Source organism: Melospiza georgiana, chromosome 19, assembly GCF_028018845.1.
Source record: "Melospiza georgiana isolate bMelGeo1 chromosome 19, bMelGeo1.pri, whole genome shotgun sequence".
NCBI classification, from domain to species: domain Eukaryota; kingdom Metazoa; phylum Chordata; class Aves; order Passeriformes; family Passerellidae; genus Melospiza; species Melospiza georgiana.
In genome coordinates this window covers 11885223-11907144 of record NC_080448.1, presented here as the reverse complement: position 1 = coordinate 11907144, position 21922 = coordinate 11885223, and the positions used below count along the sequence as shown (strand labels likewise).

General features: G+C 55.1%; 1 protein-coding gene across 1 annotated transcript; it reads right to left on the bottom strand.

Annotated features, from left to right (window-relative positions):
* Positions 1-1285: 1285 nt before the first annotated feature.
* DHRS11 (dehydrogenase/reductase 11) lies at positions 1286-21439 on the bottom strand. Its single transcript, XM_058037548.1, has 7 exons — positions 21302-21439; positions 11844-12053; positions 6353-6447; positions 5740-5869; positions 5019-5111; positions 4377-4442; positions 1286-3832 (listed from the first exon to the last, which is right to left on the bottom strand). Exons 1-7 carry the CDS (start codon positions 21431-21433, stop codon positions 3791-3793), a joined length of 768 nt encoding a protein of 255 aa, XP_057893531.1. The 5' UTR covers positions 21434-21439; the 3' UTR covers positions 1286-3790.
* Positions 21440-21922: the final 483 nt, after the last annotated feature.

The following is a 21922-nucleotide window of genomic DNA, read 5'->3' as shown; positions in this document are numbered from 1 at the left end:
GGCGTGGGGGGAAGCAGCCGGCCCCGCTCCGCAGCCGGGGCACGGCCGGGGCCAGGCGGGGATCCCGGCGGGGCACCCGAGCCGCGGACACGCGCGCGGGCCCCGCTCCGCTTCCGGCGGCCCCGGCACGCCCCGGCCGGCAGCGCCCCCTGGCGGCCGGCGGGGATACCGGGAACGGAGCATCCCAGAGCCCCGGGAACGGGAAATGGGAACGCCGGTGACCCCGGGTACGGGAATGGGGAACCCCAGTGACCCCGGGTACGGGAATGGGGAACCCCAGTGACCCCGGGTACCGGAGCATCCCAGAGCCCCGGGAACGGGAAATGGGAACGCCGGTGACCCCGGGTACCGAGAACAGCCCGGGAACGGAGCATCCCAGAGCCCCGGGAACGGGAATGGGGAACCCCCGTGACCCCGGGTACGGGAACGGAGAACCCCAGTGACCCCGGGTACCGGGAACGGAGAACCCCCGTGACCCCGGGTACCGGGAATAGCCAGGGAACTGAGCATCCCAGAGCCCCGGGAACGGGAATGGGGAACACCAGTGACCCCGGGTACCGGGAACGGAGAACCCCAGTGACCCCGGGTACCGGGAACAGCCCGGGAGCGGAGCATCCCAGAGCCCCGGGAACGGGAATGGGAACGCCAGTGACCCCGGGTACCGGGAACGGAGAACCCCCGTGACCCCGGGTACCGGGAACAGCCCGGGAGCGGAGCATCCCAGAGCCCCGGGAACGGGAATGGGGAACCCCAGTGACCCCGGGTACCGGGAACGGAGAACCCCCGTGACCCCGGGTACCGGGAACAGCCCGGGAACGGAGCATCCCAGAGCCCCGGGAACGGGAATGGGGAACCCCAGTGACCCCGGGTACCGGGAATAGCCAGGGAATGGAGCATCCCAGAGCCCCGGGAACGGGAAATGGGAACCCCAGTGACCCCAGGAACGGGTATGGAGCATCCCGGAGCCCCCGGACACACCCCGGGTACCGGGAATGGGGAACCCCAGAATCCCTGGACAGACCCTGGGAATGGGGAACCCCGTGACCCCGGGAACCACCCAGGAACGGAGCATCCCAGAGCTGTCCCCAGCCAGACCCCCACAGGTTACCTCCCAAGACAACTGGATGCTGTCCAGCTCTGCAAAGAAATTCTGGCTTTCCCCATAAAGACCCCAAAGGGAAGGATTCTGTTTGGGTCGTTCCCCAAAGAAAACTTTGGGTGTGAACAGTAAAAAGGCTGTTCAGGTTTAACACAAAAATAACAAAACACGCCGCAGACGAGCCACAGTGTGCCTCTCTTTTTATTCTTTATTTTACAGTTCACAATAGAAACCTACTGATAAATTACACAGGTCACTGATCCTGGCGTTTGAGGGGTGTCGCTGCCTCGGGGTGGGGTCCCATCTCATCCCAGGGAGGTGGCAGGAGGTGCCACCAAGGCCACCTGAGGAGCCCTCCTATGGGGGAGGTTAGCAGGCAGCAGGGATGATCCCCTAAAACCACACTTCAAATGGAAAAATATACTGCATGTCACCTCGAGGTGACTTCAGAGATTACAAATGTTCTTGGGGGAAAAAGAAAAAAAAACTTCCAGGGCTGCAGGGCTGCCAGGTTGTATTTGCAGGGAGCAACTACCTGGACAAACCCTTTGTCAGGGTTCTGCATCTTCAGCAATTCTCTCCAAATCCTCCTTTTACAGCACAGGGAGATGTGAAGGCCCTCCTCAGCCACACATTGCAACATCTGTGAACTTTGCACACAGCTGCTGCCACCATTCCACGTTTCACCACTGCTGCCCACATCCCTGCTCAGAAGTTGCTAATTTTTCATTTTTTTCTGGTTTTTTTTGGCCTCTTTAGGAGCTCAACCACCTTCTAAAGATGGCACACAGGGCACCTGCTGGGAATGCACACAAAGGCACCACCTTGGCATCCTGGAGCAGGGCAGTGCAGGGATTTCACTCATCATAAATCAAAAAGCCAAATCCAGGTGCACTTGTCAGTAAAAACTGGTGAACGGACAGAACAAACCAAGAGTTAATAAAAGGGGAAAAAAGGGGCAAATTGCCTTTTGTTTTTGCCATCATGAAAGGAACGTTATGCCAGTTTTCTCCTTGTATCCTCCTACAGCTGCTCACCTTTGGCACAAGGAATTCTAGGTATCACAAGGTTTAATTCATAACAATACTTCAATAGCAACACTCAGCACTTACACAGCGCCTGTCAAAGTGCTTTACAAAAGCTTGTGAGTCCTCACAACACCCCTGTGAGGTAGGTGAGTGTCATTATCCCCATTTCCAGCCGGGGAAACTGAGGCAGAGAGGTAAAGTGACTTGCCCAAGGCTGTACAGGGAGCTGAACTCGTGTCCTGGTGGCCCAGCTCTGCTCTCCCCTGTGCAGGGCTGGCACAGATGAACTCCCAGGGCTCTTCTGGTGTAAGCCAAACAATCCAACCCCAATCTCCCAGCTCTCTGTCCTCTGCTCTGACCATCCCTGACCTCCTGGAGCCCAGCAGGAGCTGGACGGGGTCTGCAATCTTAAGGCAACGTGCCCAGGAGCTCCCTGGAGAGCTGGGCACACACACAGACCTCCCTGCAGAGGGTCTCCAGACAACTCCAGCTCTGCTATGGGGCCAGTTCTCCTCTCCCCCAACTCAGAGTAAACCCAGAGCCAGACACTGGGGCTGCACCAGCACAGGATCTCAGCCAGACCCTTCTCCTGCTGCTTTCTGTGGCCAAAAGGCCCCTGCAAATCTGCAAATCCCTCCTCGTTCCAGACACCTTCAGCAGGGCTTGTTCCACTCTATCTCTCTCTCTCTCTCTCAGAGTTTGTGTCTCTACATAAAAATAAACTTCCACCATTTCCAGCTCCTCAGCACCAGCATTTCAACAGCACCAGAGCAATCCACGTTTGCAGAAAAGTGTCAATGCATGCAAAAATCACACACAGAACATCGAGAGTGCTGGGAGATGATACCAAGGATAGAGGTGGTCACAAGACAGCACACATTTAGTTTTTATTAAAAATACCAAACAACTCACTCTTACTGTAACTATGCCACTTAGATTATCATCCTAACCTGCACAGGGACAGGTGCTTTTCCTCCAAATATTTACCTACCTAGAAAAAAAGAGAAATATCAAGCACACACATTTATACTTGCTCAAACTTGGCAGGCATGAGCCATGTGAAGGGGAAAGGAGGGCTGGGGGAGCTTGTACACTGGGGTTAGGGCAGTGGAGTACAAAAGAAAAGGAAAATATCACCTGCATCACCACCATCAGTAATCAACCTGATGAAAATAAACTCAGAGTGTTAGATGGACTCATGTATAATGTCCACTGAAAATCTCAAACCCTAAGCACACCGAAGCTGGCAAACATCTTGTGCCACTTCACCTAGGTCCACACACAGCATCAGCAATGAAGATCAAACAAACCTTGATAAGAAAGCAAAATGAAGAATAAACCAGCCTGGAGACAAACCATCTTCCACAAACCACTTCCCTGCATTATTCTCAAACACATTTTTACTCTCAAGCAGTTCCAGAAAGGAGTGGGGGAGAAAGAGACCCACTACGAGTTTGTGGTTCTTTTTCCTTTTTTCAAACTGGCTCAGCACCAGCACCAGCTCAGAGAGAGGGAGAGAAAAACAATTCTTCAGACATGATCCTTGGTACTTGATTAAAACGCTGCCAGCCAGCTGAGGGAAGCCTGGGCTGCCAGAGGGCTCCAGGTGGAGTGGGCATGTGCTGCTCATGGTGCTCCTCATCCTCCTCATCCTCCTGCCCTGCTACGAGATCTGCTCCGTGGGCCTCATCTGTATATCCCCAATCTGCAAGAGAGCAGCGTGGCATGGAACAGGAATCCTGCACTGGAATCCTGGGATCCTGCACTGGAGCCCTGCACTGGGCACTTCTACGCTGTGACCAGGGCTGAGCCTGATGAGCTGAGCAACCCCACACCCTGAGCAGTGCCAGAGCCTCAGCAGTGCCATCCCTGAGCAACCCCACACCCTGAGCAGTCCCAGACCCTCAGCAGTGCCATCCCTGAGCAATCCCACACCCTGAGCAATCCCAGACCCTCAGCAGTGCCATCCCTGAGCAACCCCACACCCTGAGCAATCCCAGACCCTCAGCAGTGCCATCCCTGAGCAACCCCACACCCTGAGCAGTCCCAGACCCTCAGCAGTGCCATCCCACACCCTGCGCAGTGCCAGAGCCCCAGCAGTGCCATCCCAGGGCTGGAAGTGTAAACAAACGTGATCCCTGCTAATCCCCAGCACAGGCTGCCTAAGCTCCCAGCTGATCCAGCAGCAGATCAGCCAGGCCAGGGCAGCCCTGAGCCCCTCCCCAGCCCCAGCCCCAGCCCCAGCCTACCTGGACATGAGGAGGGGCACTGAGGACATAGATGACAGCGTTGGCCATGTCTTCAGCCTTGAGACACTGCAACAACAGCAAAAGGGCTCTGGGTCAGGGGGCACCCCCAGAGCTCCCCAGGAGATCCCTCCTCTCCTGACCATCCCTGATGAGCTCTGACAGTGTCACTGGGGCACGGCCAGGAGGGACAAGCAAGCAGGAAATACCCAGTGCATTGGAAATGTAACAGAGGATGTGCCTGGTGCTGATAATCTGCTGTGGATAATCTCACTGCTGGCACAGGGATTCTGCCACCCTTGTCAGGAATTCCCACAGAAAATCCCCTGCCACCTGCAGAACATTTCTCCTTGTGCTGGCACCTCTGCTTGTCCCATCTCCTCTGCAATGAAGAAGTCACAGCCTGCAGAATGGCAAAGCTGAATGACACTGATTTACAGAAACATCAAAATAAAAGGAAAAATGGAAGGAGCTGGAAACTGAACCCAAATGGAAACCTACACAGTTTGTAAATACGAGTGGAAAATGTGAGGTTTGAGGGCTGAGATTGGAGAGCACTGGGCACTCCCTGGAACCACCAGCCAGGAGAAATGATCAATTATAACCAGAGCCACTTCCCTCTGCTCCCACTCCCCCAGGTCCTACCCGAATGCTCTCATATGTAGCAGCAGCTCTCTCAGGGTCATTATCATGGAGTTTAAAAGCAAATCCTGTTTCCACCAGTCCTGGAGATATACACTGGAAAAAAGCAGAGCACATCCTAATAGGATTTGTAATTCCCCTTCAGTAAAAGAATGAAAAAAAAAAAAAATTATTTTTCTGTTATTCTCCTTTCCCACCCATTTTAAGGGACCAGTTGAAGTGAGCAGACCTTACTGATTGTTGTGGCAGGTACCTCTGGTGGGCACCTCCCTCCTCACAGCCCAGAGGGACAGAGAAGCAAAGAAAAACATGGAAAAGCTCTGACTGAGCACCCACAGCCCAGCTCAGTGCCTCCTTCTATTGATGTGACCCCTCCAACAAGCAACTTCCCACTCTGTGCACCCCAAAAATCCCTTCCCAGACCTTCTGTGCCCCCACCTGCCTGGGACAGAGCACCACAGGATTTCCTGACCATCCCCAGGGTGCTGAGCTTCATTTTCACACCCCAGGGCCCTGGCTCTCACCGTGGCTCTGATGTGGGTCTGGGACAGTTCCCCAGAGGATCTCCTGACCATCCCCAGGGTGCTGAGCCCCATTCTCATACCCCAGGGCCCTGGCTCTCACCATGGCTCAGATGTGGGTCTGGGACAGTTCCCCAGAGGATCTCCTGACCATCCCCAGGGTGCTGAGCTTCATTTTCACACCCCAGGGCCCTGGCTCTCACCGTGGCTCGGATGTGGGTCCTGGCCTCGCGCAGCTCCTGCCGCAGCCCCTCGGTCAGCGCTGTCACCGCGTACTTGGTGGCACTGTAGAAATGCACCACGGACTGGGGCACCACGCTGTGCCCGTTCATGCTGGGGACAGAGCACAGGGCACGCTGCTGGCAGCTGGCAGGGACCCCAGGGCACTCAGGGCACCACAATGAACCCGCTGGGGGCTGGCACGGGGCTGCAGCGGGGGACTGGCACAGCCAAACCTCCCTGAGCAGCTCCAGAAACCAAATGCCAGCCCTGCCCCATCAGCAGGGGTTGGTATCACCCTTTTCTCCCTGGTTTGGGGTATCCTTTCCTCCCTCATTTAGAGTATCCTTATCTCCCTGGTTTGGTCTTCCTCCCTTTAGACCAGCAAAGATTAAGTTTGAAGCAGCAAGCCCCACAATCCTCAGGAATCCCCATCAGCACCACAGCAAGCCTGAAGCTCCAGTGCTGAAACCCTTCCTGTAAGGCAGGCAGGAGGAGAAAGCCCAAGGCTGACCCCAGCCGGTGCTTAAATCCTCTCTGTGCTGCAGGGAGGAGCAGGAAGGGCCCCAGGCTGGCCCCACAGCCCGCTTTGTTCACCTGTTAATATTAATGATGTGCCCATCGTCGATGTTTCTCTCCTTCATGGACTGATAGGCCTCCCGGGTGCAGATGCTCACGGCCATCACATTGACCTGAGGGGGAGAAAATAAGAAGAAATGAAGGCCAGCAGTCCTGCCTGGCACCCCCTGTGTGCCCAAAATCCGGGATATCAGCTCCAGTCTCGTCCCCAGGCAATTCCCAGGAAAACCCAAAGAGGGAATGGCTCATCCTCACACCCCACAGCTGAGCTGGGGGCTGCAGCCACAGGGCCAGGGGTGCACAGACACCCAGAGGGGGCAGAAATAAATGGATTTGGGTGTTTTAGGGGCAGGGGTGAGGGTAAAGCCCAAGGAAGGAGAGCAAAGCCCTCCCCAGAGCAGCACTGCAGGCAGGAGCCCGAGGTGATTGACTGAGCACTCCGGACAGCTGGCAGGGCACTCACAGCAGGTAATTAGGGCAGCTCGTTAACGAGGAAATCCCCAGCTCCTGCCTGTCACAGCGCCAGCAGCTCACAGGAGGCAGCAGCAGCTCCCAGGCACGGGAAGCAAGGCTCACTCTGTGCCACAGGGAACCCCAGAGTGGGCAACTCAGCCTGGGGCTGTGGGAGCCACCCAGCTGTCCCTGTCCCTGTCCCTGCCTGGTGACATTGCCCCAGCCCAAAGTGGCGATTCCCCAGCCCTGCAGGACCCAGAGCACTCCAGGCCCCTGCTCTGTGCACCAGCACCACCCTGGCTTGGTTAAACTCGATCCTGTCACCTCCCCAAGCATTAACGCACAGCGTTCCAGCCCGTCCTGACCATAAACACTGAGCCAAAGCTGCTGGGAGATAAAGATGAGGAAATTGTCCCAGCTGGAATCCCAAGGGCCCGGAGGTGCTGCAGCAGTGATGAGCAGCAATCCCAGCAGCACTGCTCATTGCTCAGGGGGTTCAGATTTGGAAGGGGTTTTGCTGAAGGCCTCCAGGAAGGATGTGACCATCCCCTGGCAGGTCCTGTGTAACAGCATGTCACTTGGCCAGCTAAATGAGCAGCCCAGAAGGGTCAGAACACACTGCAATCTGCAGGGAGAAGTGATTTTCTGATGAATCAGAAGGCAGGTGGAGCAGCAGGAACAGTGAGGGATGGAAATGGGAGAGGGCTGGGATCATCCCTGGGAAAAAAAAAAGAACAAGAATGGGGCAGAATAACTGGGACTTGCTGGCACAAAAGGACAGGCAGGAGAGGGATGGAGCTGGGAGGTGCAATAACTGAGCAGCACAAAGAGCAGCAGGGTCAGATCCTTGTCACTGCTTTTGTCTGGTCCTTATTCCCCACTCACTGCCAGGCCATCGCTGAGGGGTTTGTCTTAGAGATAAGCAGAGATAAGCAGGGCTTTGATGTGCCCCTGGGAGTGCCCAGGCAGCACCAGGAGCCACCACCCCCAGCCCAGTGCACTTTGGCCGGGCAGAGGCACTGCTGGCTCCTCACCATCACACCTGGGCTGCAGAGATAAATCTTTAACCTGGGAATCCACCTGGGCTGTGCCAGGAGGAAAAGGAGCAGAGAGGAGACACCCCTCAGCACTGGGGTGGAGCCCGGAGCAGGCAGGGCACGGGCAGGACTGGGGGTTTCACAGCAGGGATTTCACACAGGGTGCTCAGGGAAAGCAGGAGTCACCCTACAGCCTGACCCTGGGCTTTGGGATATGGACCTGGGCACCTGCTGGTGTAAAACCCTCCATGACAAACAAATCCTGCCTCCCCCAGCCCACCAGGCAGCTCCTCCTTGGAGCAGCCGCTCCCAGATCCCTCTCCAAAGGCCACTAGAGGGTAACATCACCCCAAAGTGACTCACAGAGCGGCCTGGGCAAGGTTACAACATTCTGACAGCTCCTGGCAGAGCCAGATCCCAATCAACAGCACATGGGAAAGTCCAGAGCCCTGTGATAAAACCCCACGGTGCAACAAAACAACTGGCTGGAAGGCAGCTGAGCTGGGATGGCCTTTTCCCACCAGCACAGACTGGGTTTGGGGTGAAATCCCATTTCAAAAAGGTGCAGCAGGCACTGAGGAGGAAAATGAGCAAGTGTGTGTGACCCCGAGGCTGTTGTTACAAATACCCACATCAGACATTTTTCTGCCTCATTCCTATTTTAGGGAGAACAGGCTCAGAGGTGCCTTACAAGGGTGCCCAGCACACCTGAGTGTCAGCAGCAGCCCTGTGACAGCCACCACGGTGCCACATTAACCAGCCCCAGCTGCCAGGTCAGAGAACACAAAGGATCCTGTTCCTAGAAGTGCTCAGCATTTCCCTTTCCCAGAATCAGCCTCTCCCAAGGGTTCCAAAGGGGTGTCCCAGCCCCAGAGCACACATGGAAGCACAGCTCACAGCAGACATATCCCTGCACAGATGGCTGGGAAAAGCAAGAAGAACAGAGCCTGGCTTGTCAGTGAACAATGCCAAGCATCAAACCCATGCTGTGTCTAGAGGAGTCAGGGGATGTGCCCTGAGCAGGGAAAATGGGAAGTTCAGCTTGAATTCCTGGCTGGAAAGGTCAGTGGGTGAGAAGTGAAGGAGCTGCTGCAGCCCCAGAGGCTCGGAGTGTGCACAGCAGCTCCTCCTGCACACCAGGACTTTGCTCCAGCCTCAGAAACCAGGCAGAACATGGGGGAGGATGGGCTCAAACCTGCCTGAGGTGACACCTTCCCCTCTGCACCCACAGCACATCTTGGCAGGGCTCTGCAAACCAGCACATCCCTCATTCCAAACTGCCTGGGGAGGAGCAGCTCCCACCCTGGGAACGAACACCACACAATGAAGGACCAGAACATTAGAAAAGGAGAGGAATAAGTAAATTATAATGTGGTTTTCACTGTTAGATGGATAGCAAGGAGGAGGATACTGAGAGTGGAATCTGGAAGGACACGGAGCCTCAAAGCTCATAAAAAATGCATGGAAGCAAAAATCAATTTACCAAAAAGGAAAAAAAAAAAAAAAAAAAGAAAAAGAAAAAAAAAAGGCCTTTAATTTAAGGATTTAAGGCCCTAATGCCTCCTAAATCGATGGTTGATGGCTGTTGGGAAACTTTTCCCATCCTGCAGCCCAGAGGTGCCCTGGAGTTGTCCAACAGCATCTCCCAGCTCTCCAGGGAAGCTGGGGAAGAAGCTCCCTGCTGCCTGCAAACCCAGTGGAAGGTGCTGGCAGCCCTCCCTGTGAGGGACAGGAGCCTGGCCTGGCCCTGGGGTGCCCTGGCAGGGGGGCTGGCCCTGCAGAGCCCCCCAGCCCTGCCATGGCGCCTGCAGACAGGGACAGTGCCAGGGAACGCTGCCAGGGGGGACACTGCCACTGCCACGCAGCCACAAAGCAGGGACACAGGACAGAAGGGACAACTGCACCGAGCTGTGCCCAGCCTGAGCAGCAGCATGGAAAGCAAAGCCCAGCCTTGTCAGGCTGCCCAGGCCAGGCTGGGTGAGGCTCTGGGCTCTGGAGCATGCCAGGGCTCTGCCTTTATGCTGCAGGGCTGTTCCATGAGCACAGAAACGAGGAGCCAAGGCAGCAGCTGCTGGAGGATGGGGAGAGGGAAATGTCTGCTGGGCTGGCTCAGGCTGCTGCAGCAGCATCTCTGCCAGGCACTGAGAGAGCAGGGACAGCCACACAGCCATCCCTGGGAATGAAACATCCCCCAGTGCTTTCCTGACACTGCCATTGTGGGGTCACCTCTCCTTCCCCCCACCCCAGCCCAAAGCAGCCCCCACAACAGGGGGACCCCAAACTTTGAGCCACTGTGAACACCAACACTGCAGTGTCCCATACAGGACAATCCCACTCCAAAATCTTTCTCCCTAAAAGTGGTGGAAGGGAGATAATGGGAGCACTTCCAGCTGAGCAAGGGAAGGGAATAAGGACTGGGGGAGCTGGAAAAGCCACAGGTCCCCCCAAGCCTGCCCAGCTGATAAAAACAAAGGACGTGCAGCATCCCTGAGGGACCCACACACCACCCAGCCCCAGGGACCAGGACAGGGCATTTCCAAGGCCCAGGTGACCCCCAGGGCCTGGCAGAGCCCTGCTGGACAGCAGCTCAGCTCAGCTCAGCTCCACTTCATTTTCTTTAAAGCCTCCATGGCAACGGGGCCGGGAGATGTGGCTGTGCAGTGACCCGGGCTGGGAGCCCACAAAAGCCTCTCTGGGCACACAAAGCTGGGCTCAGCTGGCCTTGGCTGCAGCCACAGCAGCCAGCAGGCTGGCCAAAATCCTAACAAGAACTTAATTAGGCAGGATGTGGCAGCTCTTGGCCTGGCAGCAGGAGCCTGAAGTCTCAGAGTGCTTCTCTTTCACACAGAGCACAGAGCAGCCAGGGGAGCTGACAGCTCCCAGCTGACTCCACTGCCGAGGCCCCGAGCCTTCAAAGAGCTCCTCAGACATCTCCTCCCCTTCAGCAGGACAAGCTCCCAGAGCTGCTGGAGGTGCTGCCAGCCACGGGTTCCACTCCTGCTCCTGCGAGGAAAACGTTTCTGTGCGCAAGGGAAGGCGGCACAGGAGGGGAAATCACACCAAAATCCAGCACCTCCCTGGCCAGAGGAGGGGAAATCACACCAAAATCCAGCACCTCCCTGGCCAGAGACACTGCAAGGACACCCAAACCATCCCGAGGTCCCACAGCTGTGGTTCCCAGTGCTGTGTGCAGAGAAAGGGCCCCCACAAAGTGACAAAAATGGTGAAGTCACAGAAGGTGCCCAGGAGAAGTTGTAAATGGGATGGGCCATGTGCACAGCTCCCATTTCAGCACATGAAACACTCCCATTCACATCCAGCCCTAACCAGATTATGGGCGGAAAATGAAGCTGTAAAGACAAAAAGCATTACAGCTTTTTAAGCCAAAAAGAATCTGCCCATTTCTACAAACCACTGCCACAAGTAACAGGATTAGCTGCAAACCCCAGCGCCTGGCATTCCATTTCCTGCTTTACTGAAGGAATAAAAGAAAAAAAAAAGAAAAAAAAAAGAAAAAAAGAAAAAAAGAAAAAAAAGGAGAAAAAAAGAAGGAGGAAAAATGGAGGGGAAAAAAGAGGGGAAAAAAGAGGGGGAAAAAAGAGGAAAAAAAGAGAGGGGAAAAGAGGAAAAAAGAGGAAAAAAGAGAGGGAATAAAGAGGAAAAAAGAGAGGGGAAAAGAGGAAAAAGAGGAAAAAAGAGAGGGAATAAAGAGGAAAAAAGAGAAAAAAGAGGAAAAAGAGAGGAAATAAAGAGGAAAAAAAGAGGGGAAAAAAGAGGAAAAAAAGAGGAAAAAAAGAGGAAAAAGGGAAGCTCTTCATCCCTCAGAAAGCCAGCGAGCTGAAGGAGAAATGCTGCTGTGTTTCCATCCTCCAAGGTGGGGGCTCAGCAGGGCAGGACGTCCTTCCACCCCCCAGGCAGCACAAGTGGGCTGTGTCAGAGCAGGCTGGGGAGCAGATCCTCAGCTCTGCCATGAGGCCAGGGTGGCCAGGAGAGACAGAAAATGGGCCAGGAATACTCACATCGATCATGGTCCTCCAGCCCTCCGTCCTCCCCGAGAGCAGCGGCTCGGGCCGCGCCAGCCCCGCGTTGTTGATGCACACGTCCACCCCCTGGTGAAGGGTCCTGATGGCAGAGAACATGGACAGGATCTCCTCCTCGTTGGACAGGTCACACTTGTAGGGGATCAGCGTGCCCGGGTAGCCAGCGCTCTGGCACTCAGCTGCCAGCTTCTGGGGGAGACAGAGGCAGGGGGGAAAAACAGCCATCAGGAGGGGGAAAACAGCCAGCAGGATGGGGGGAAAACAGCCAGAAGGAAAGGGAAAAATAGACAGCAGGATAGGGGGAAAACAGACAGAAGGAAAGGGAAAAATAGACAGCAGGATGGGGGGAAAACAGCCAGCAGAAGGGGGAAAAACAGCCAGAAGGATGGGGGAAAAACAGCCAGAAGGATGGGGGGAGAACAGTCAGCAGAGAGGGGAAAAACAGCCATCAGAAGGGAAAAACAGTCATCAGGAAAAACAGCCAGCAGGATGGGAAAATACAGCCTGCAGGAAGGATGGAAACAGCCAGAAGGAAGGGGAAAAACAGCCAGAAGGAAGGGGAAAATACAGCCAGAAGGAAGGGGAAAATACAGCCAGCAGGAAAAACAGCCAGCAGGAAGGGGAAAATACAGCCAGCAGAGAGGGGGAAAATAGTCAGCAGGAAGGAGAAAAAACAAGCAGCAGGAAAGGGGAAAACAGCCAGCAGGAAGGGGGAAAAATACCCAGAAGGAAGGGGGAAAACAGCCAGCAGGAAGGATGGAAATACAGCCAGAAGGAAGGGTGGAAATACAGCCAGAAGGAAGGGTGGAAATACAGCCAGCAGGAAGGATGGAAATACAGCCAGAAGGAAGGATGGAAATACAGCCAGAAGGAAGGATGGAAATACAGCCAGAAGGAAGGGTGGAAATACAGCCAGCAGGAAGGATGGAAATACAGCCAGCAGGAAGGATGGAAATACAGCCAGAAGGAAGGGTGGAAAGAGCCACCAGCCCACTCTCCCCACAGAGCAGCTCATGCAGCCACTTCCTGAAGACCACACCTCAGGGCTAACACAGCCTGCAAAGCAGGCACTGGGGAAGGATCAGTGTGATGCTAATTAAGAAAAAGGAGATCTCAATATCCAGGAGAAGCTGAGAGCTCCAGCCTCTCAGTTCTGGAGCTGAGGACAGGCTCAGTGCTGCGCTGCTCCTGCTCAAGGTGAGCAGCGCACACAAAATACAAATCAAAACCACAAATCAGTGCTGCCCTGGCACCAGGCTGGGCGCCTGCCACACTGGCAAAGGACAATTCCTCGTTAGCCACGGCCAAGGATGACTCCGAATACCCCAAGCTTTTGTCAGGCTGGGTGACACACAGCCAAGGCAGGGCCAGGAGCTGCTGCCAGCTGCCAGCACAGCTCCGAGGGTGCCCTTTACCCCTGACGCTAATGAGAAGCAGCATCTCCTCCCCGATGTGTCACAGCAGTGACAGTGACAGTGACAGCTCCCAGCACCAGGCAGGAGCCACATGATGTCTGGCTCCTGAGGGGAGATGGATTCTGGCTACAAACGCCCACCAAATGCCCGGGACACGGGGCCGTGGCGGTGTCACCGACGGTGCCATTCCAGCGTGTGCCACACAGCCCTGTGTGTGCCACACACCACAGACAGCTCCCCCTGCACTCCAGGCACTGCAACCCCCAAAAAGCCTTTCAGAAAGGGAGGAGCGAGGGCCAGGGCAGGATCTCCTGCGAGTGATGGCACATGGAGGCAGCTCCGAGCTCCTCCCCAGCCCTCCCTGCACCCCAAACACGTCCACTTGAGGCGTCTTGGTAAATGAAGCACTCTGGGGCTGTCTGGTAAATGATTTTCAGCCTTTCCCAGCAGCTGAGCCAACCACAGAGCTGGACCAAAGCCCTGAGCAGGCAGCTGCAGCTTTGCTGCTTTACCTTCCCCAAACCCCAGCAGCTTCCATGGACCACAAGGCAGAACCAGCCCAGGGCAGAGCTGTGGTGCAGGAGCTGCTCTCCTGCCTGGCTCCCAGCTCAGGGCAGGCCCTGCAGAACACAAGAATGATCATTATTGCTCTCACAGCTCAGGCAGGGAGGGCAGGGACGTGCTGAGCTGAGCTGGAATCGATCCCTGCCAGCAGCATCCCCAGAGAGCCCCTGACAGCATCCCTGCCTGAGCAAAGCTGCCCTGGCACTGAATCCCACCCCTCTGTGCCCTGGCACTGAATCCCACCCCTCTCTGTGCCCTCCTGGGGCTGCCAGCACCTTGCCATGCAGGGAACCTTGTTGGTGATGTGCTGGTAGGAGTGGGAGAATATTTTCCTTTTCACCTTTGGAGCACACGCTTGAATAAACAACGAGGGGAGGGGAAATGCCTGCGTCCCTGCAAGAGCAGCATTTAGGAAATTCACAGCAGCAGGAAGGGCTGCTGCAAGGTTCTAAACTGCTCCGGGGATGGGGCCTTGTTCCTGCAAAGATACAGGAGGGGAAAAGGGCAAAAGGACCATGAACTGGTGAGAGAGTGAGAACCAAGCAGTGCCAAAGATGTCCAAAAATGAGAAACACGAGCACAGGGCAATGGGAGGAATCTCCCAGAGCAGGAGCCGTGCCAGGAGAGCTGGAGGGAACAGGGACCCATCAACACGGACAGGGAGGGACAGACAAAGCTCACTGACAGCCCAGGGGGACACAGGGCTCTGTGTCCATGTCCAGCTGCCACTTCCACCCTCCCCTGCTCAGTGCCAAGCCAGGTGAAGGAGCAGAGGGAACAAGGGCTGTGATTTGCTCTGGGATAAGCCTGCTGCAGCAGGGAGGCTGCACCACAAGCCCCACAGTGGTCCCTCCAAGCTGAGCATTCTGGCTGGAGCTGCCCCTCCTCTGCTCCAGCTGCACCAGGAGAATGCCCTTTCACTTCTCTTTTCAGCTTCTCTGCCACAACTGACCTGGGAAATCAAATCTCCCTCAAAAACCTTTCCCTCCCTGCCTGGTGTCTGGCTGCCTCCAACACAGATCCTTTCATCTCTCAGGCTGTACTTGTGCTAACAAATTCTCTTTGAAAAGCAAGTGCTGAACACTGCTGACACCCAGGCAGGGCTGGATTGTGCTCCAACCATCTACAGATAAAGAGTCATCACAGGCTCTTCAAAGAAACATCAACTGCAGGCAAGTTTGCAAGAGACTTTTGAAAAGCAGCTCTGAGCTGGAGCTCATGGAGGGTTTTTTTTTTCAGAGCATCCATTAAGTCACTCAAGTGATGCTCACTCCACTTTGAGCTCACCCCATGCACAAGGAGGAAAGAAAAAAAGAGAAAAAAGCTGATTTTCCAGATTTCATAAACAATTTCAGAGTGACCAGGTAATGCAACTGCAATACAGGTGAGGGCAGTGCAAGTCCAGCAGCTGGAGATGGAAATCTGAAATAAGAATGGTTTGGGTTGGAAGGGACTTTAAATATCATTCAATTCCACACCTTCCACTGTCCCAGGTTGCTCCAAAGCCTGGGACACTCCCAGCATCTCTGCAGCACAGCATTATCTCTGGATGCCTGAAAATGGACAGCCAGTCTGAAAAGATGCCTCTCATCTATGGGATGGGTTTGCTGTGCTCAGAAACCTCCAGTTCTCCCCTGAAAGGGTTAATGCTCTTTGTGCATATCCACACTCAGTCCTGGTGAAATGGTTTTACAGAACCAATTGATATAAAATGTTAAGGGGCTCTAAAGAGGGGGGAAAGAAGGAAGGAGTCAAGCAGGGCTTTATCTGGCACAGTCTCCCATTAACTTCAGACACGTTTAGCTCAGAGAGATGGAAGCCAGGAGAAGCCACTGGGTGATTTTTAATCTCGCCTGCCATTCACCACAGGAACCTGTGTCCTACTGACTGAGCTCCTGCACCAAGAAACCAACTGGAAAAGCACCAAAATCACCCCAATCACTTTTGCTGCCTGGAGGAAATGAAGGACAAAAACTGTAACAAACAGCTCCACAGCTGTGAGAGACAACTGGGGGCTTACAAACCCCTTCATTCCAGGATTGGCAAGTCTGAAGCTGCTTTTAATTAAGATTTAATAACAGCATAACAGCATAATAGAGAGGTACAGTGAATAAAGCAGCAGGGTGAGGTTTGTTTGTTTATTTATTTATTTATTTCCACTGTGCTCTGTGCCCATGAGTGGGATTCAGAGCTGTGTCACATGGAGAGAATCACACTCTGAGCTCTGGGTACCTTTTGGCCCATAAGATCCAAGGACAAATATCATTCCACATTTCCTCCCAGGCTCCTGCTAAGCTGGGTCTGGCTGAGCCAGAGCTGGGGGATGAGCTCCCAGAGCCACGCTGCTCCTTCCCAAGCACCCTCTGCTCCCTGCACTTCCCCAGCAGTTCAGCATCCCAGGAGATGTTTTCCTCAGCTCGCTCAGTGTTCAATTTCCATTGTCACACACAGCCAAAGGCCCCAGAGGTCCCATTGTCACACACAGCCAAAGGCCCCAGAGGTCCCCGCCACCTTCAGGCACTCCCCCAGCCCCTCCTCACTCACGTCAAGGCACTTTGAGTTTGTCACTCCTTGCTCCAGGCTGGCGTGGAGGAGGTGACACTGCTGTCACCGTGACAGCTCATTAGAGCAATATCCCTGCCTTCCTCTGAGCCCTGCCTGCCCTAAACCCAGCCCCACAGAGCTCAGCCTGCCCTAAACCCAGCCCCACAGAGCCCTGCCTGTCCTAAACCCAGGCCCACAGAGCTCAGCCTGCCCTAAACCCAGCCCCACAGAGCTCAGCCTGCCCTAAACCCAGCCCCACAGAGCTCAGCCTGCCCTAAAGCCAGCCCCACAGAGCTCAGCCTGCCCTAAAGCCAGCCCCACAGAGCTCTGCCTGCCCTAAACCCAGCCCCACAGAGCCCTGCCTGTCCTAAACCCAGCCCCACAGAGCTCAGCCTGCCCCACAGAGCCCTGCCTGCCCTAAACCCAGCCCCACAGAGCCCTGCCTGTCCTAAACCCAGCCCCACAGAGCTCAGCCTGCCCCACAGAGCCCTGCCTGCCCTAAACCCAGCCCCACAGAGCCCTGCCTGTCCTAAACCCAGGCCCACAGAGCTCAGCCTGCCCTAAACCCAGCCCCACAGAGCTCAGCCTGCCCTAAACCCAGCCCCACAGAGCTCAGCCTGCCCTAAAGCCAGCCCCACAGAGCTCAGCCTGCCCTAAAGCCAGCCCCACAGAGCTCTGCCTGCCCTAAACCCAGCCCCACAGAGCCCTGCCTGTCCTAAACCCAGCCCCACAGAGCTCAGCCTGCCCCACAGAGCCCTGCCTGCCCTAAACCCAGCCCCACAGAGCCCTGCCTGTCCTAAACCCAGCCCCACAGAGCTCAGCCTGCCCCACAGAGCCCTGCCTGCCCTAAACCCAGCCCCACAGAGCCCTGCCTGTCCTAAACCCACATTCTTAAAGCACATTTTGGGGGAGAAACAGAGGAACCCAGGCTGGTTTAAAGTTTCGAGGCTGAGGGAATCCATGAGCACAGAGCAGTATTTGTTCCCGGCAATGATGGGATCTCTGCTGTTTATCAGACAGGATCTGCTCAGGGACAAGTGGCAATAAAAGCCCTTCAGAGGCCTTGAGCCCACCATCCCCAAACGCAGAACAGCCCCTGCCAGGGGCCAAGGGGACTCCGAAGGTCACTCACACTCCACGGGCACCCTGCCTCGGGATTACCCTGCTCAGGATGGGGGAACCCGTGGGGACAGCCCAGGAAACCCATCCCAGCTGCTGGGCAGAGGGACAGACAAAACACCAAAATGGAACCAGGTGAGCTCTAAACCATCATCTGATCTGCCTGCGGGGAATTAAACACCACACTCAGCAACCAGCTGTTAATTACACTGTTAATTACCCTCCTAGGAGCACCTGAGGGTTCCCTGAAGTGACCAGAGAGCCCAAAAATGGATGCTCAGGTCCCACGAGGAATTCTCAGCTCCTTCCTCCTCCTCCCAACAGCCTCCCCAGAGCCTGGGCTGCTCCAAGCTGCAATCAATCGCTGAGCTTATCAAAGGCTGCTCCTGAGCAAGATCTAACCTTGACAAAGCAGGCCCTGGTTATAAATGTCACCTTTGATCAATACCTGTCACAAATGCATTGGAATTAATTGGTTAAACCTTGTATCTTAAGTCACATTTATTGCTTCCTGCACGGCTCTGCTCTCGGCACGCCATCAAAGACAGGGAAAAATGGATTTCTTTTGGAGCACAGCATCCCTGGGCACAGCAGGGCAAGGCAACCGAGCTGCTGGAGGATTTCCAGTGAGCTGGAGCAGGGGCAGTGTCCCACCTGGGGCATCTCCCCCCAGTGACAGCCCCAGCCACGCCGCAGATCAGGGCTCTGACACCACGCATGGAGGGGGAGCACCTGCCAGCACTTCTGCGTTCTCTGGAAATGGAAAATAAACCAATTTTCGTTATAAAAAAGCACGGTACCAGCACCACTGCAAACCACTCAGAAACAGCTCCCTGCCTCCTGCTCTGCTGTGCTGCAAGGGAAAAGCTGCAGAGTCCCTCTGAGCCAGGAAAACCCTCCCAACCTGGGGAAAAACCCTGCAAAACAAAACTCACACATCTCACTGAATAAAAGACCAGAGAGGGCTTTGCCAGCCGGGAGGGCAGGAACATTTTGTCCCATGCATGTGCAAATTCCCCCCTTTTTTTGTGCTGCTGCAAGGAGCCACACACCAAACACAAACTCCTGGAAAACACGAGGAGGAGCAGGGGGAAGTGAGGAGCACCCAAGTGGCTGTGGCTGCAAATCTCAGCGGATCTCTGCACCCAAGGAGCATTTTTCCCCCAAAAAAAACCTGCTCTTCCAAGCTGCTAAAAAATAAAAACACTTGGCTGCTCGGTGAGAGCTGCTGCCTTGGAACGCGTGGCGGTGTCTGGAGAGCAGCAAACGCTCCCTGAGCACACGCCAAGAAGTCCTTGACAGCTGTTAGTACCTCCAGGCTCTGCATTTAAAACAAGCCTTCAACCTGAATTACCTCCTGGCGTGCACAAGGAAAATACAGCCAGTTTAATTATATTTTATTCCTCGATGTCTGACTGCCTGAGCTCCTGTCGGATGACCCACACGGAGAGGCTGCAGCAGGGAGCAGGGAGGGAAATGTGGACAGTGGAGCCACTGGAAGGGAAAAGTTAAAAAATATCCTTCTGCAGTTTTGGGGTTTTGGGGGCTTTTTTGTGAGCCATTACCATTTTTTATTTCAAGAGACAAGTAATTTTTTATTTCAAAAGACAAATACTGTCACTAGAGTTGTGACAGGGGTTTAATGCCAAACACGCAACTTTGCAAATCCTTCGTTATCTTGCCTCAAGCCCTTATCTGATTTTCCAAGAGATTAAGAAATCTTGACATAGCATTTATTGCCCCAGCTAAATCCCCACCAGACAACCTGCTCTTTCAGTTAGAAGGAGGTTACAAAACCACCTTACACAAGGGTTCCAGCATTTCACCTTAAAACCAGCAACCTTCCTGAACTCTGATGAAATGTGATGGTTTTTGTGTTAGAGCGAGCTCTGCATTCCAGGTTTCACACCCTGCTCTTGCCCTCTTTCCATGCCAAGCTTCCCTGGAGCCCCCTGGGACAGTGGAGGGTGTCCCTGCCCATGGGGGTTGCAATGGGATGGTTTATAAGGTTCCTTTCAACCCAAACCACCTGGGATTCCATCATTCTGTTAGCCATGGCTGGGATGCTCTGGCATCACCAAACCCTCAGCTGCTTCACATTCCCTTTCTCTCCTCCCTCCATCACTGCGTTCCAGCATCCCTCAATCCCGCCCCAGTCAAATCCCCAAACACTTCCAAGTCTGGATATTTTCCTATTATATTTTAAATTTTTTTTTAAGGAAAAGCCTCAAGGTGAATCTCCCAGAGGACAGCTCCATGAACAGCCCTGCTCTGAAAGCTCCCACAGCATCCCTGGCAGCCAGGAGGTGACAGAGCTGTTCCCACAGTGACCCTGGATCCCCCCACGCTCCAGCACCTTCCCCCCCCTGGGATTTTCTTCCTCGTTAGGGAAACAAGCTCGACAATAAATAAACCCAGAATAGCAGCGGAGCAAAACACAGTCCAGACACCCAGCAAAACAAATGACAGCCCTGCAGACACACTCGGGTCCCAGCGAGGGGACAAACATCAGCTGCTGCGGGAACACGTGTGTGACACAGCTCAGGACACCGGGGAGCGGCCCCAATCTGCAAACCCAATCAATCAATCAATCAATGATCAATACAGGAGTCATCGCCCCGGGGCACACTCAAATCCAAACACAAAGCCTCACAGCACTGCTGGTTTTTAAACCCACGCTGCATTTTGGCCAGGAAAGGTTGGGAAAGGAAGGAAACTCACGTGAACACCGAAGGAAAACACAAGTTGCATTGATTTCTTTCCCAAATGAAAAGAGTCCAGAACAACATCCAAGATAAGGGCGCCGCTGGAAACGGCAGTATTGGAAATAACTTTGCGGAGGGGAATGGGAAGCGACAACATCCTTTGCAGCATCCTCTGCCAGGCACATCCAACCAGCTGCAGGTGGGGAAGGCTTTGGAGAGCTCAGCCCTCCCTGCAAACCACAGCACCAAAACGCTGCGAATCCCAAATCAGCAGCAGCCCCAAAGCACAGTGCACTCGGTCACACCGGTGCTCTCTCCTCTCTGCGAGCAGAGCCTCCGTGACACGCAATGAAAAAGGGGAAAAGTTTGGCTTTTCCCGAGCATTTCTTTATCAACCCCGCTTAGCAACGCCACTGATGCCGAGCCTTGGTTTCCGTGAATTTTGGACCATTTATTTCCCAGCACAGTCAGCTGTGCACAGCCCTTATCACCCCGGCTATGGAAACACAACCCTGGATATCGCACAGGTCCCCTTTAGCTCCAAACACCCACGATGGCGATATTTAACATGACTAAAACTTAATTCCTCCCTCAGAGGAAACTTCCTAAATGGCAAATAAGCCCCTGCGAGGCACAGCTGACCCACACACAACAGGAATCCCGAGAAAACACTTCTTGTGAGCATCTTTATCGCCAAGCCAGCGCCATCAGGTTTCTGAGGGGGCTGTGGGGATGCTCCTGGCAGGACCGAACCCTCTTTGAACACCAGGAGCGCCCAGCCTCCCGAGCAGCCCCATCCCGCTCCCGGGGACAGAGATGCTATTTTTAACCTCGATAAGAAGCGGCTCAAAACAAAAAAAAAAAAAAAAAAAAAAAGAAAACCGAAAACCGACCCCGCTCCTCGCTCGGGCACCTTCCCCCCGCTCCAGCGGCTCGGTGGGCAGGAGCAGCCGGGGCCGGGCATCCCCCAAGCGGTGTCAGCGCCCGGCCGGGCCAGGAGCGGCCTCACGAGGGGAGAGGCGGCCCCGTGAGGGGAGAGGCGGCCCCGTGAGGGGAGAGGCGGCCCCCGCCCCGCCGGTACCGCCGGTACCTCGATCTTGTCGACGCTGCGGGCACATCCCACCACCTTCATGCCGTGCTGCACCAGCGCCCTCGCCACAGCCGCGCCGATGCCCACGGAGGCGCCGGTGACCAGCGCGACGCGGCCGGACCAGCGCTCCATGGCCCCGGCCCGGCCCCGCCGCAGCCGCCGCGCACAAAGCGCCGCCCGCCCGCCGGCCCCGCCCCGGGACACGCCCCTGGCCCCGGGGACACGCCCATAAGGGACACGCCCATGGGGACACGCCCATAAGGGACACGCCCATGGGGACACGCCCATAAGGGACACGCCCTCCGTGCGTGGGGTTTGAGGGGCTCAGCTCCAGGTGGGAGCGGGGTTTGAGGGTTTCGTTCCCCAGCGTGGAAAGGCACGGGAGGGATGAGCGGAGCAGGATCCAGCAGCCACGGGAGGGATGAGTAGAGCAGGATCCAAGAGCCAAGCAGGTTTTAGAGAGCGATGAAATGGGTGTGGAGAGAGCAGAGGGTGAGCAGCAGAGGGAAGGGAGTGTTATCCCCCGCCCCAGGGCCAAGGATAATTCTCAGAAATGTGTGAGGAAATGGATTAATTGGAAGAGGCAGAAGGGTAGGTATTGAATTGATGTAAAAAAAGGGT